Source organism: Lissotriton helveticus, chromosome 11 (genome assembly GCF_964261635.1).
Source record: "Lissotriton helveticus chromosome 11, aLisHel1.1, whole genome shotgun sequence".
In the NCBI taxonomy this organism is placed as follows: domain Eukaryota; kingdom Metazoa; phylum Chordata; class Amphibia; order Caudata; family Salamandridae; genus Lissotriton; species Lissotriton helveticus.
The window spans coordinates 467,932,762-467,948,528 of record NC_136072.1 but is presented as its reverse complement, the minus strand read 5'-3'; the positions used below and the strand labels follow the sequence as shown (position 1 = coordinate 467,948,528).

Genomic DNA, 15,767 nt, shown 5'->3' with positions numbered 1-15,767 from the left:
TCGCCAGTTAAGATAGTTAGCCTTACAGAAAAACAGAACACCCATGCTCAACAATTTATACAAAGATCTGAATCACTGAAATCCTCTGCCTCTCTTCCTCTTTGGCAGGATTGCATTCATTAAAATGTTGGTGCTCCCAAGGATGTTGTACATTGTTGGAAAGGCGACCCCAGGGGAGACAGAAGGTGTCTGACTGTCCGCCCCGAGACCCACCTCTCTTTTTGGAACAGGCCGAGCGCCGTAGGGAGGCCTCCTTGGCGAGGCTGCTCTCCTACAATCGTAACAGCAGAGCAATCACACTACTTACAGATAGACGCCACACAGGAAGGATATTCATAAGAATCTTTATATAAGTAATCAAAGCCAGCTCTTGGCGGGATAGCGGGCAAGGATCGAGGGATCCGTAAAGTCGTGGTCTCGGGGAAAGGGGGTAGCGGGACAGTCTTGGCACCCACTGGTGCGTGGATAGTTAAAGGGGTCAGGCCGCGACAGCGTCAGCAGGGCCTCGAGGGTGGTTCAGCTTGGTCAGGCCGCGACAGCGTCAGCAGGGCCTCGAAGATAGTTCAGCGTGGTCAGGCCGCGACAGCATCAGCAGGGCCTCGAAGGTGGTTCAGCTTGGTCAGGCCGCGACAGCGTCAGCAGGGCCTCGAAGATAGTTCAGCTTGGTCAGGCCGCGACAGCGTCAGCAGGGCCTCGAAGGTGGTTCAGCTTGGTCAGGCCGCGACAGCGTCAGCAGGGCCTCGAAGATAGTTCAGCTTGGTCAGGCCGCGACAGCAGGGCCTCGAAGGTTCCAGGTGCAAGAGTTCGGACCAGGATCAGCCGCTACGAGGTCAGCAGGGCTTCGACTCCAGATACAACTGCCGTCCTAATCCAGGGCTGGCCCAGATATAGGACTGGAGGGCTTTGATGTCCGGACCCTCGCGCCTGGGGGTCAGAGGGGCCGGGATGAAGGTGTCCAGACACCCAGCAGGGGGGTGGAGCCAGCGCCCAGGGAGGCTGGAGGGCGATTGATACCAGGCGTCCGGGGGCGGCTGGGGGCCCATCGAAACTCTCCTCCTCCGGGATCTTGTCGAGTGGCCACTTTACCACCTAGGAGGATCTTGGTGCCTCAATGTCGGGGCTTTGCTGGGGCCGGGGCCGGGGATGGCTGCGGCCACGTGTTCGGGTCGTGATGGCCCCGAGATGGAGTCGGCCGGAAAGGGTGGCCTGGTCAGGTTGCCAGGCTGGCCGCGTTGGCGAGCAGGTTCCGCCGGGGTACCAGGGAGGGGTTGTAGGCGGCCGGGGAGGCTGCTCTCGCCGACGGTTTCGTGAATGTGCGTGTCAGGGGGGTCGATAGTAGGTAAATGGAGGGCCGATGTCGTCCTGGGCCCTCCATGCGGAAGGGGTCGGACCACGCCACGAGGCCGTGTCCAACACACGTCCCCTCCAGCTGAAGGCGGGGAGAGTCACCCATCTTCCTGGGGGCTCTCTTCGTCGAGGCGGAAAAACCGGGACAGGCCATCAGCGTTGGCGTGGTCGCTGCCAGGGCGATGCTCCACAGTGAAATCCATGCCTTGGAGGGAGATGGACCATCGCAACAGTCTGCACCCGGAAGTGGGTGCCGAAGAGGTAGGGCCTGAGTTTCTTGAGGGCCCACACGACCGCGAAGGCCTCTCTCTCGATGGTGCTCCATCGCTGTTCTCGGGCCAGCAGCCGCCGGCTGATGAAGGCCACAGGATGGTCAGTTCCCTCGGAGTCAATTTGCGACAGGACCGCCCCGATGCCGTGTTCCGAGGCGTCGGTCTGGACCACAAACTCTCGGCTGTAGTCGGGGGCCTGGAGCACAGGGGCGGTACACATGGCTGTTTTCAAGGTCTCGAAGGCCACCTGACACGCGGGTGTCCACTGCACTTTCTGGGGCCGGTTCTTCGAGGTCAGTTCCGTGAGGGGCCCCACAATGCTCCCCTAGTTCTAGATAAAACGCCGATAGTACCCAGTGAGCCCCAGGAAGGCCCGGACGGCGGTCTGGTTGACCGGGGGCTCCCAGGCTACGATGGCGTCGATCTTGGGTTGGAGGGGAGCCACTTGGCCGCTCCCCACTTGGTGTCCCAGATAGGTCACGGACCCTTGGCCTATCTGGCATTTGCTGGCCTTCACAGTTAGTCCGGCCCGGCGGAGGGCTGTCAGGACTTCCCAGAGGTGTTTCAGGTGCTCGGCCCAGTGGAGGCTGTAGACCGCAATGTCGTCTAGGTAGGCGGCACTGAAGTCTTCTAGCCCCGCCAGTACTTTGTTTACTAGTCTCTGGAAGGTGGCCGGGGCGTTTTTCATGCTGAAGGGCATCACTTTGAACTGGAAGTGGCCGTCGGGTGTGGAGAAGGCTGATCGCTCCTGGGCGCCAGGGGTGAGGCCGATCTGCCAATACCCGGCGGTGAGGTCGAAGGTACTGAGGTACTTGGCGACCCCCAGGCGGTCGATCAGTTCATCGGCCCGGGGGATGGGATGTGCGTCGGTTCTGGTAACAGCATTCAGTCCCCGGTAGTCGACGCAAAACCGGAGTTCTGGCGGGGTGCCAGGTGCGGCGGCCTTGGGGACCAGGACCACTGGGCTGGCCCAGGGACTGTCGGAGGGTTCGACCACCCCCAGGGCCAGCATCTTGGTAACTTCCGTCTGGATGCAGGCCCGAACTCGGTCGGGGACCCGGTAGGCCCGGTGTCGTACTGGCTGATTGTCCCCGGTGTCGACATCGAGGACACACCATTGTGTAACCCCGGGGGTGAGGGAGAACAGATCTGTGAATTGTCCCAACAGTTCTTGGCAGTCTCGGCGCTGTGCGGGGGTCAGGTCGGGAGAGAGAGAGATCCCTTCGACGGAGCCGTCCTTCTCAGTGCACTTTAAGAGGTCGGGCAAGGGCTCGGAGTCGTCTTCGATCCCATCGTCGGTAGCTAGCAGCAGGCTCAGTTCTGTGCGGGCGAAATGAGGTTTGAGCCGGTTGGCGTGCAGAACCCGGAGGGGGTTCCGAGGAGACTCCATGTCCACGAGGTACGTGACGGGGCTCTTGCGCTCTATCACCTTGAAGGGCCCCGACCATTTGTCCTGGAGGGCACAGGGTACGACCGGGGACATGACCCAGACCCGCTGGCCCGGCTCGAACTCGATGGAGGAGGAGTTCTGGTCATACCAGCGTTTCATGTCCTCCTGACTGGCCTCCAGGTTGGCCTCCGCAAGGGCCCGGAACTTCCGAGTCTGGTTTCGGAGGGTCAGGAGGTACCGGTAGACATCAGGTGGTGCGTCCTTGACTGTATTTTCCCAGCCTTCTTTGACCAGGCTGAGCGGACCTCGGACAGGGTGTCCGTACAAGAGTTCAAAGGGGCTGAACCCCAGGGATTTCTGGGGTACCTCCCGATAGGCAAACAGGAGGCAGGGCAGCAGGACATCCCATTTGCGTCGTAGTGGCTCTTCTAGGCCCTGGATCATCCCCTTGAGCGTCCGGTTGAACCGCTCCACAAGTCCATTCCCTTGGGGATGATACGGGGTGGTGAACTTATGTGACCCCGCACTGTTGCCACAGGGACCGCATATACTTCGATATAAAGTTGGTGCCCCGATCGCTCACGACCTCTCGGGGGAATCCTACTCGGGAGAAGATCCCCATCAGGGCTCGCCCCACCACGGGAGCGGTGATGGTTCTGAGGGGGATGGCCTCAGGATAGCGGGTGGCGTGGTCCACCAGGACAAGTATGAAGCGATGCCCTTGCGAGGTTCGAGGGTCCAGGGGCCCCACAATGTCTATTCCCACTCGCTCGAAGGGGGTGGTCACTACTGGAAAAGGTTGGAGCGGGGCCTTCACCTTCCCCCCGCTCTTTCCGCTGGCTTGGCATGTCGGGCAGGTGCGGCAGTGGTTGTGTACATCGTTGCGCTTTTTGGGCCAGTAAAAATGGGTCACCAGGCGGCTGTAAGTTTTGTCCTGCCCCAGGTGCCCGGCGAGGGGCACATCGTGCGCCAGGTTCAAAAGGAAGTCTCTGAATCGTAGGGGAACCACTAGCACTCGCTGGCCCCCAGCTCGGCAATTTTCTGTTCACTGTATAGGAGGTCGTGGTCCCAGTAGACCCAGTGGGACCCTGAGGTGTCCCCCGGTAGCTTGGGCAGCGGCTTGTTGGCGGGTCCCCTCGAGGGAAGGGCAGGTCTTCTGCTCCTGCCGAAACTGTTCTCGGGTGGGACCACCCTCTTGGCGCCATTGGGCGAGTTCGGGGATGTCGCTGAGCTCATGGTGGTCTCCGGGCTCCGATGGCCTGGTCTCGGAGTCGCATTCTTCATGGATGGCAGGGGGTGGTGGCTCGGGCCACTCCGGCTCTTCGGTCGGGGCAGCCTCGGTCGCTGCCGGGGCTCGGGCCGCCATAGATCGGGTCGTCGCACAGACCCACTCGGGTAGTCCCATCATTCCTAGGTGCTCTCTCCGCTCGACTTGGGCCCAGGGAGAGCTCTCGAGGTCGTTCCCCAGGAGGCAGTCCACGGGGGCGTCGTCCCGGACGGTCACCTTGAGGGTACCCGACACTCCCCCCCCATTCGAAGGGAATTCGGGCCATCTGGCATAGAGTTTCTGAGTTGTCGGCGGCCCTCACGGGGCATCGTACGTTCGGGATGATCAGTTCGGGGGTCACCAAGTGGCAGCGGACGGCCGTCACACTGGCTCCCGTGTCTCGGAGGGCTTCGGTCCGTCGTCCATTGATGTGTACCCACTGACGGTATTTTCGAGTGTTGCTTGGTAGCGGGGTCTGGGGGACCAGGTCTCTATTGCCCAGGCAGGCTAGGGCCATGGCGGCCGGTTCATACTCGGTTTGATCTTCCTCGTAGACCTCTACGTCTTCTTCTCCCTCCTCTCCCAGGGCTGCAGCAGCGAACTGGCGGGTCGGAGGCCCAGTGGGGCCAGGGCGCTGGTTCATGGGGCAGAGGGGGTCATTGGCATAGTGACCGGTCCGCTGGCATCTGTGGCAAGTAATGTTCGGGTGGGGCCCCGGCCGTGCTTGGGGGGTCCCCCCTCTGATCAGGGATGGCGAAGTGTTATTCGGGGGGGACCCCTGAGGGGGGCCCTGGCCCGGGGCCGGCGGGAAGCTTCGGCTCTGGTTCTGTCCTCCTCCGCCTCCACGCTGGCGGGGGTGCCCCCGGCCGCCCGGTCCTGTTTCTCCTATCGGTGTTCGGGGGACCCGGGTGCTTACCCATCGATCCGCCTCGACGGCGAGTTTCCGGGGCTCGGTTAGCTTGCTGTCGAGTAGATGCTGTCTGAGCTCGACAAAGCAGTTGTTGGAGAGGTGCTCCCAAACGATGAGGTCAAACAGCTGCTCGTAGGTGGACACTTTGCTGCCCTTTATCCATCCTTCCAGGGCCCTGCTATAAAAGTTCACGTACTCGACCCATGTGGTACCGGGGATTTTCTTGCAGTCTCTGAATCTCTGCCGGTACATCTCGGGGGTGAGGCCATACCGGACGAGCAGGGCGTCCTTCATGTGGTCATAGGAGGACATTACGTTGTCGGCCAGCTCCAGCAGAGTGTCTCTTCCTTCGCTGACGAATCTCCCCCATAAGCCGGCACCCCTGTCTTTTCGCGGAATGCGGTGCGCGGTCATGGCAACTTCGTACGCCTTGAACCATTGCTGGATATCGTCATTCTTGTAGTACTCCTTGACGATATCCTTCGGGATGTGGACCTTTGGGTCGGTAGGAGGTGGAGGGTTCCGGGCTACCGCGGCGCCAGCCTCCTCGAGTTTGGCTTTGATCTCTAGTTCTTTGAGGCCACGCTCGTGTTCGTATGCGAGTTTTTTTTCTTCCAATTCTCTTTGCCGCCGCCTTTCTTCCAGATCTCCCTCTAATCGCAGTTCAAGGGCCATTTTCTTTTCTGCTAATTGGAGTTCTCCGTCCAGCCGGAGTCGGGCGAGCTCTAGTTCATGGAGACGACTCCTCTCTCGCTCCCGGGCGTCTTCTTGGAATAGCTTCTGAAGTCCTAGGATCTTAATTTGCCCGCTGAATGCATGACCATTCTTAAAGAGGCCTAAAGGCCTACTACCAGAGTATGCTATGCGGCCAAGAGGAAATGGTTTGTACAATACGGTCTTCCTAAAAACATTTACCCTATGTAACCAACAGTCCAAGACCTTGCTTGTTATCTGCTGCATTTGCAAATTCATGCCTTGCTTACACTTTTATTAGGATTCATTTTGCTGCTGTTGCTGCTGATCTCCAGAACAGACGGTACACTTGAATTTTCAGGGTGCCTGTTATGAAAACTTTATGGAAGGGCTCAAAAGGGTTATTCCAACAAGGGTGCAACCCGCTGCTGTGTGGAACCTTAACATTAATGGGTCCTATTTTGAACCACTCCACTTTTGCCCTCCTTTTGCCTTTCCTGGAAAGTCGCATTTCTAGTAGCCATCACTTCCCTTCACCGGCTTAGTGGCTTACAGGCACTCACCCTGGAAAAGCCTTTCCCACCTCAGTCAGACCAATGAGTTTACAGTGTTTTTCCACATTTAGTAGCAGAACAAGCTCTCCACACATTAAATGTCAAAAGTGCGCTCCTGTATTACATTGACAGAACAAAGCACTTCTGCAGGAAACAGCAAAGTTTTGTCTCCTTCTCCAGGCTTCACAAGGGCTGTGCACTGTCCAAAGCAAGTATTGCACGCCGGCTGGTAAATTGTACGCAGACCTGTTATGCTAAAGCCAAATGCCCTTTGCCGGTCCGTCCCAATCCCTCAAAAAAGGAGCTCCTATGGCTTTCTTGGGTAATACTCCTATAGTTGATATTTGCAAAGCAGCTACCTGGTCTACCAATGACCCCCCCCACCCCTGCCCCTCATGTTCACAAAACATTACTGTATGGATGTTTTATAACCTCAACAAGCAAGTGTTGGTCAGGATATAATTCATACACTTTTCCAAGTCTCTACAACAGCTTTAGGTTAGCCTGCACTTTTTGAAGGACTGCTTTACAGTCTATGCACAGTATGCATATGTATATAGCTACACATGCCATGAATAGAAAATGTTACTCTGTGAACATCTGTTCATAGAATGTAGTACTGTAGATTCACATGTGCCCACCCTCCTCCCTGGTTGCCTTTTGGTGGTGTAGATGTTTCTCTGAAACTTTTAACTGATATTTCCTACACATGGTCATCTTTTGGTATCTATTAATGGTATCTTATGGTATCCCTATGCTCCAACTACGTCCTCAAGCTGCATGCGTAAAAAATTATCATTCAAGGAGCTCATGCCCATGTGCACCAGCAATAGGTGGAGTCCCAATACCTCGGCACTCTAGATTTCTACAAAGAAAAACAGGTTGCACATGTCTGAGACCAACACTATATGGCAGTAGTATGCACAGCATGTGAATCTACAGCACTACTTGCCACAAACTGATGCTTACCACTTAAATACCTTTTTCCTATTAAACGATCTCCAGAAAGTGTTGTATATATTTGTTGATTTTATGATTACATTGGTATTCAAAATGATTGTTCCCAAACTACTGTACAAAAGAATCGCATTTTCTGTTTGTATGGTCTCAAAATAAAAGCAAATGAATTTTAAAAAATAACATTTGGAAATGATACTTAGCGGAGGCATCTTTTATATAGACCAATTCTGACCCTGCTCCTTCAACAATTCTAGTTGGTGAGCTATCCCATAGTGTACAAAAATGTTGGGCAGTTATAATATCCACCCAAAAGCAAGATCCCTGGAAACAGCTGACCTTTTTACCATGATTTATTCTTATAGCGATACCATGTAGAAGGTTGAAAGTTAAAGAGGATGCTTGCTTGGTGTTCAAGTTAGCACATTCACAGAAGAGAAAAATCTGGTCTACCCCAGTTCATACCGCAGCACATAGCACGGGGAACAATTGATCCACTTCACTCTTAGTTGGGACCCTATTCAATACCATCTATGATCCCAACTTTAAAAGCACAGCTTGATTTACCTTTATGAAGAAGTGGCACACAGATCTTTTCACATTATCAGTAATAAGTACAGTTGAGTTGGTTTCCATGAACGTTTGGGTCGCCCAGTCAATTTTATCCTGTCTTGCGCTATTACATCTTCCATGCGTCTTAATAGGAAGCACTTGAATCTAAGGTGAGATCGATGCACATAAAGACACCGTTAGCACTTGTTTTCCAGCTTAATGTGCTCGTAGACTCGTACACTTCCCATCTACACTCCCAAAAACTGATTGTAAGTTTTTTAAGAGATGGTCTCGGGTTATATTTTTTTAAACATAACATTTAATGTGGGTGGGTATATAGTTTGTATTGCTATACCTGTGGTCCAAAAAGATTTTCCTTCTGATAATGCAGTTTTTAAATATCTGTTTAAAAGCTAATAATTATAAAAGGTGAATCGCTTAGATATATACTTTATTATAGTATTCTGTAACTAGGTCTAACTGTGGTCCCAGTTGTTTTTTTTTTTTCTCTCAAATGGTTGTCGTTTTTCGCCTATTTAAATTTTTTGCTAAGCAGATTTGAAAACGGATATTGTAGGTGTATAGAATACGAAAAGGAACAGCGGACATATATTCAAAAAGTCAATACTTAGTTCAGCTAGCAGTCTGATAATTGTTCTTAAAGCTGCTTACTGAATGAGAAGTATGACACATTTTTCACTGTGATTACCAAATTATTTCTGGTTCCTACCGGTGGTATCGGAAAGAAACAGGTCAGTGTTAGATTCCTTACCTTAGATTCCTTACCTTAGAATATCCCCAGGCGTCATACTGGATCCGGAAAGTTTTCGTCAGCAGTAACCCTGCGCGTTGCTAGGCGTCGTCTGCGGCTCCGCGTCCGTCGGCGTCGTGATTGCCGGGATGATGTCGTCTGAGTACTTAGACGCCGCCCTCGTGCGCTGACGTCAGTCCTTCTTTTTTCCGCGCCAGCAAGAGCATATCCGGGAAGAGCAGTACTCTTAGTCACTTTTTGACTAACTTTTTTGATCTATTTTGATCACTTTTTGAGTCGACCCTCAACTCGCAGTGCTAATAGGGATGCCTGGTTTCAAACCTTGCAAGGACTGTCACTGCTTGATGTCGGTGACCGACCCCCACCGTCGGTGCCTTTACTGTCTCTGGGCCGACCATGATGACAAGTCGTGCCCCGACTGCTGGGCCTTGACCTCGAAGGCTAGACAGGAGCGGTCCTGTAAGCTGCTCGAGCTCCGGCAGTCGGCTCCGCGCTGTTCGAGGTCCCGGTCGAGGAGGAAGTCGAGGGACCGGTCGCTAAGCCGCGGTCATCGCCGCTCTACGAGTCAACACCACTCGTCAGGCTCCAAGTCCTCAGGTAAGTCGAGGCATTCAAAAAAGAAGTCGAAGAGGCGTAATCGCTCTTCTGACTCCCCCCGACGCTCTGCGACGTGGCGGGGGGTTCGGGCGACACCGCCCACGCTGCTCCGCAAGTGCCGCTTCCAGCTCCACACCCGACTGTCCCTGGGCTGCACGCGACGCCGGAGGAGATACGGGACTTCCTCGTGGCCATGAGGACTCACTTCCCTCAGTCAGACCCCGTCGAGGTGCCTTCGGGCCCCGCGGGTCCGTCTGGGAGCTCTAGCGGGCTGGCGACCCCGGCACCGTCGGGTGGATCCGGGTCGTCGCCAGTCGACCTTACAAATCCTCCGCTGGCACCGACCCTGAGGGTGTCGCTCCCGGCGCCGTCTCCGGACAACACCGTCCCCAGTCTCAGCCCCGGTCCGAGTCCGGCGCCATCTCCGGCGTCGATGGGTGGGCAATTCCCCTACGACCCGGCTCCATCATTTTTTCCTGACTATCAGGAGATGGATGACGAGGACGACTGGGAGGGATTTGAGGACCCTCTGGCACTACAGTGCCAGTTGAGCCAGGACTGGGCAGAAGAGCTAGGGGAGGCCAGTGGTCTGGACACTTCACCCGACACTGGATTCGTCTCTCTTCCCTCCGTGGCTACGGAGGAGGGGGCTGCTTACAGCATGGTGTTGACTAGGGCGGCCAAGGCCTTGGCTCTTGAGCTCTCTGTCGCGGCTGTGAGGACTAACCTCCACAAACCGCAGGCAAGCTCCTCGGAGCCTCTACTGCCGTTTAAGACCCTCACTGACGTCTGCTGGGAACCTGGTCCAAGCCCTCCACAGGCCTTCCTGTGGATCGGAACGTGGCCCGACGCCACCGCCTGGCTCTGGTCAACCCTAGCTTCCTGTCTGTTCACCCCACCCCGAGAGCCTGGTGATCCAGGCCTCTACGTCCAAACCGCATTCCTGACCGCTCCTCCGGATCGGGAATCCAAAAGGTTCGATCAGTTTGGGAAGAAACTGTTCTCCTCCTTAAGTTTGGGGCTGCGGTCTGTCAACACCGCCTGCCTTTTGGGCCGTTACACCCACTCATTGTGGGATACGGTTGCAGAGGTGCTGCCACAGTGCCCGGAGGAGGCCCGGGCAAAGCTCACCCAAGCCCTGGTGGAAGGGCGGGGTTGCAGCAACCTACTCAATACGGTGTGGACTCCACACCACGGACTCGCTGGGTAGGGCGATTGCAACAACAGTGGCAGGACGCCGCCTCGCCTGGCTGAGGTCCGCCAACTTTTCGGGGGATGTCCAGGCCACCCTCATGGACATGCCCTTTGATGGCCGTCGCCTCTTTGGCGACAAGGCGGACCGTGTGAAGGAGCGTTTCAAGGACTCCAGGGCTATGGGCCAAGTCCTTGCGCCTAGGCCAACGCCAGCCAACTTCTGCTTTTCGCTCCTTTCGTGGGCAAGGAAGGGGTGCCCCCACACGTCCAGCCAGCCACAGGCTGCAGAACCAGGCTCAATGCGGTCGCGTACCTGGTTACCGCCGTGGCGGTACCGGGGGACACCCTGCAGCATCTGCCTCCAAGCCTTCCTAGTCCGGCATTTCAGGCCCATTCATCGCCAGTGGGGGGCAGGGTCCACCATCCCCTCTCCCACTGGTGTACCATCAGATTGGACAGGTGGGTGCTACAAATCGTCCGAAGAGGCTACTCTCTCCCCTTCGAGGCGACCTCTCCAGCCATGTCACCGCAGTACTACCGCATGTCGGGGGATCACTTGCAAGTTCTGCCGGAGGAAGTTACGGCCCTCTTGGCCAAGGGGGCAATTGAGCGCGTTCCTGGGCCAGAAGTAGGACGTGGTTGCTATTCCCACTACTTTCTGGTACCCAAGAAGGGCAAAGGAGGCCTACACCCTATCTTGGACCTACGGAGCGTCAACGGCTTCCTCCGGAAGGAGAAGTTCAAGATGCTGACTTTGGCTCCGGTCCTAGCTGCCCTGGACCAAGAAGACTGGATGGTAGCATTGGACTTGCAGGACGTGTATTTCCACATCCCCGTCCTGCCGGCCCACCGGCGTTACCTGCGGTTTACAATAGGCCACAAGCACTTTCAGTTTACCGTGCTCCCCTTCGGCCTTACCAGCGCTCCACGGATGTTCACAAAAGTGATGGCGGTGGTCGCAGCTCCTCTGCTCAGATTAGGTGTTTCAGTCTTCCCCCTATCTCGACGATTGGTTGTTGAAAGCGAGCCCGCCCCAAACAGTCGTCTCCCACCTCCAAACTACAGCCGACCTCCGGCACTCGCTGGGGTTCTCCATCAACGTGCCAAAGTCACACCTGTGCCCCTCTCAGAAGCTCCTTTTCATCGGAGCGGTTCTGGACTCAGCGCAGTTTCGGGTTTATCCCCCCGAACAGCGGGTTTGGGATATTCAGGCTCTGATTCTGATCTTTCAGGCTTTATCCCGAGTCTCGGTCAGGTTGACGCTGCGGCTCCTGGGGCTGATGGCCTCCTACATCCTTCTGGTGCATCACGCCAGGTGGCGGATGCCGGCTCTGCAGTGGGACCTGAAGTTTTAGTGGGCACAGCATCAGGGCAACCTGTCTGACCACGTCCTGATCTCGGAGGGCACTGCGAGCCAGTTGCACTGGTGGCTCACGAACGGCGATTGGATCAGCGGCAGATCTCTCTCCCTTCCCCAACCGGAGCACGTAGTGGTGACCGATGCGTCCCTCCTGGGATGGGGGGGCCACGAGGGAGATCAGAGGCCTCTGGTCTCTGGCGGAGTCCCGGCTCTATATCAACCTTCTGGAGCTGCGGGCGATACGACTTGCACTGAAGGCATTCCTTCAGTTAGTCCCCTCTGTCCGGGGAAGTGTAGTGCAGGTGTTCACTGACACCACCGCCATGTGGTACTGCAACAAACAGGGCGGGGTTTGGTCGTGGACCCTCTGTCAGGAGGCTCTGCGCCTCTGGACATGGCTGGAACACCAGGGCGTTACCCTGGTGGTTCAACACCTGGCAGGTTTCCTGAACGCCAGGGCGGACGAACTCGGCCACCGGTGCATGATGGATCACGAATGGCGTCTGAACTCTGACGTGGCGCTCGGTCTCTTTCAGCAGTGGGGAGAGCCTTGGTTAGATCTATTTGCCACCGAATAGAACGCGCAACGTCATCAGTTCTGCGCGTTGGAATTTCCAAGGTGGCACTCGCTCGGCGACGCTTTTTGTTGCGAGTGGAGCTGCGGTCTGTTGTACGCCTTTCCCCCTATACCACTTGTGCCCAGAGTGCTGAAGAAGATCAGGCAAGACTGGGCCCAGTCATCCTTGTGACTCTGGACTGGGCACGAAGATACTGGTATTCCGAGCTACTCAGCATGTCAGTCGATCCTCCGATTTGTCTGCCTCTTCAGGAGGACCTTCTGTCGCAGCAGCAGGGGACGGTCGTCCACCCAAACCTGTCCAGTCTCCACCTACGTGCGTAGAGATTGAGCGGCGGCAGTTGAGGCCATTTGACTTGCCTCCTGAAGTTTGTGATGTGATTCTGGCAGCCAGGCGTCCCTCCACAAAAACGGTATACTCCTGCAGGTGGAACAAATTTGTGGCATGGTGCACAGCAAAGGCTGTGGATCCACTCTCTGCCCCCCTTTCAGAGGTTCTCCTCTTCCTTCATTCTCTTGCCCAGCAGGGCTCTGCTCTGGGCACTCTCAAGGGCTACTTCTCGGCCATTTCAGCCTTCTCTTTTCAAGCCCCCTGCTGAAAGGCATCACGCACATGTTTCCTCCTGTTCCCTCGTGATGCCTCAGTGGGACTTGAATTTTGTTCTAACGTATCTGATGTGCACTCCCTTTGAGCCACTTCATAACTGTCCTCTTCGTCTACTGACTCTTAACCCCTTGGACGCTGGTGACAGACCCACTCAGTCACCAGCCACGGGTGGACTGTGCTAATGACGGAGTGGTTCCGTCACGGCCCCGCCGCCGCGCCTGTGCGGCATTAATTCCGCGCCTGCGCTGAGCGTTCCATTGAGCGGGCGGGGCCGTGACGGGATGTATGACATTACAGCGCATGCTTTTACATCGCATGCTTTTACATCGCAGTTTTTACAACTCATGCTGTTACAACGCATAGCGCTTTGGGGTGCTGGATAGTGAATAGGTTAATTTACTATTCCAACTCCAGTCCCCGTGGATAGTAGGGAAGGTGTTGAATAGTAAATTAAATCTATTCCCTATCCTAGAGCGCCCCCCAGTGCAATGTGTTGTAATGGTTTGTGTTGTAAAAGTTGCGATGTAAAAGCACTGCGTGGTAAAAGTTGCGTTGTAAAGGATGTTTCCCCCGTGACGGAACTACTCCGTCACAAGCACAGCGCGCCCGTGGCTGGTGACGGAGTATTTCCGTCACCAGCATGGCCGCGCCGCCCCCCCCCCCCCCCCCCACCCCCCCCGCTACCACCCAGCGCCAAGGGGTTAAGACTGCATTCCTGGTTGCCATCACCTCTGCCAGGAGAGTGAGTGACCTCCAGGCTCTATCTTCTTAACTTCCTTTCCTCTCTGTCCATCAGGACAAGGTTGTTCTAAGGACTCTCTTCTTTCCTGCCCAAGGTGGTCACAGCCTTTCATATCGGGCAATCCATCACCTTGCCCACCTTCTATCCGCTTCCGCATCCCTTGAAGGAGGAAGAGAGGCTCCACCGTCTGGACCCAAAACGTGCGCTCACATTCTATCTGGACCGCACACGCCAGTTCCGGGTGGACGACCAGCTCTTTGTTGGTTACGTGGGCGCAAAGAAGGGACGGGCGGTGCACAAGCGGACCATCTCTCGGTGGGTCCCCTTGTGTATCAAGGTTTATTACTCCTTGGCGAAAAAGGAGCCTCCTGGTGGGCTGTGCGCCCATTCCACTTCGGGGCACAGCGGCTACTACTGCCCTGGGTCGGGGAGTACCCTTGCAGGACATCTGCCAGGCAGCTACGTGGGCCTCGCTGCACTCGTTTGCTAGACACTACTGCCTGGACAGCCAAGTCCAGAGAGATGGCTTTTTGTGCCGTTCTGTTCTCCAGGACTTTCTGGTGTGATCTTGGTTCGCAGACCCACCACCGGGGTTGGTATTGCTGGGGTATCTATTCTAAGGTAAGGAATCTAACACTAACCTGTTTCTTTCAGATGCACAAGTTACTTACCTTCGGTAATGATTTATCTGTAAGAAACAGTAGTTAGTGTTAGATTCCTTACCGCCCCACCCATCCTCCCCGTTCTGCGAACCGATATCTAGGGTTAAGGACATCCCTTTCAGGGCCCTAGTTTCGTGGCACCAGTGTCGGTTTCTATTATGGCTCTGCGTTCCTGGCGCCGAAAGCTATGTACAGGACTGACGTCCGCGCGCAAGAGCGGCGTCTAAGTACTCTGACGTCATCCCGGCGATCACGACGACGGACGCGGAGCCGCAGACGACGCCTAGCGACGCGCAGGGGTACTGCTGACGAAAACTTTCCGGATCCAGACTGACGCCTGGGGATATTCTAAGGTAAGGAATCTAACACGAACTACTGTTTCTTACAGATATATCTTTACCGAAGGTAAGTAACGTGTGCTTTATGTAGAACCTGCCTTTAAATGCAAAAGTCGACTCAACATTAGTTGTAAATTGATAATGTCCCTACCTCATCCATTACCCCCTCCCCTTGTTCACCTTACACAGGTGTTGTGAGGACCTTCAGTTAAGCACCCTATTTTCTGACTGTTTTTCATGCTGTGGAAGCATCTGCGACTCTCACTAATATCTGGCTTGTGGTTTTTATTCCAGCAGGGAAGTGGTAAGAAAGGAATCAGCCGTATAGACAAGTCGATGCGAAAGTTTTCAGACAGCAAGAAAAAGAACCGCTATGACCATGCCGTGAAGATCAGCATTCAGGGCAATAAAATGCCGTTGTGACGCGTACCAAAGGCATTGCAAGAACTTCCCCTCACCTTGGTCAACGTGATTAATGTTTTTTTCTGAGACTCGGGAGCCTAATGGCTTTTTTAATGTTATCTTTTTATATTAAGTCTGTAAATGATTATTTTGGCATCCGGCAGGTTTACCTGTCCGGGGATTCTAACTCCTGGAACATTTGTTTCCGACTTGTATTTACGCTTGTCCTGTCGTCGTACCCTGTACAGATTAAAAGTATGTTGCTATGTTACAGACATTAAACAATAAATGATCCTTCTGTTTCCTGCGTCCTTTCTTTCATATGTTTACACAGATGAGTTGCATCAGTACATTATGTATGTGAATAGGTGTAGAGAGCAAATTTCTTTATAGACATTTTTGATTTTGCCTCCTTCCTGTTTGGGTTCATTGATTGGTGTAAAGGTGCATTTCAATGTGAATGCCTCTTATCCCTTCCTTTTTTTTGTTGCTTCTTTCTTGGCATGACTCTGGTTTCCTTTATTCTTGCATGTCTTGAGTAACCCGAAATCAGCAGGTTCTGTTTGTGCATGTT

The 15,767-nt window shown here is 54.8% G+C and overlaps 1 protein-coding gene across 5 annotated transcripts in view; it reads left to right on the top strand.

Moving 5' to 3' along the window:
• Nucleotides 1-15,487, top strand: part of IWS1 (interacts with SUPT6H, CTD assembly factor 1) — a 318,075-nt gene extending 302,588 nt beyond the window's left edge. For 2 of the 5 annotated variants that reach the window (XM_078666040.1, XM_078666042.1), the window contains exon 14: nucleotides 15,086-15,487. In XM_078666040.1, coding sequence (XP_078522166.1) covers nucleotides 15,086-15,214 — 129 coding nt within the window. In that variant the 3' untranslated portion in view covers nucleotides 15,215-15,487. The remainder of the gene's footprint in view (nucleotides 1-15,085) is intronic. The other 3 variants (XM_078666044.1, XM_078666043.1, XM_078666041.1) reach the window with 2 other exon arrangements.
• Nucleotides 15,488-15,767: the final 280 nt, after the last annotated feature.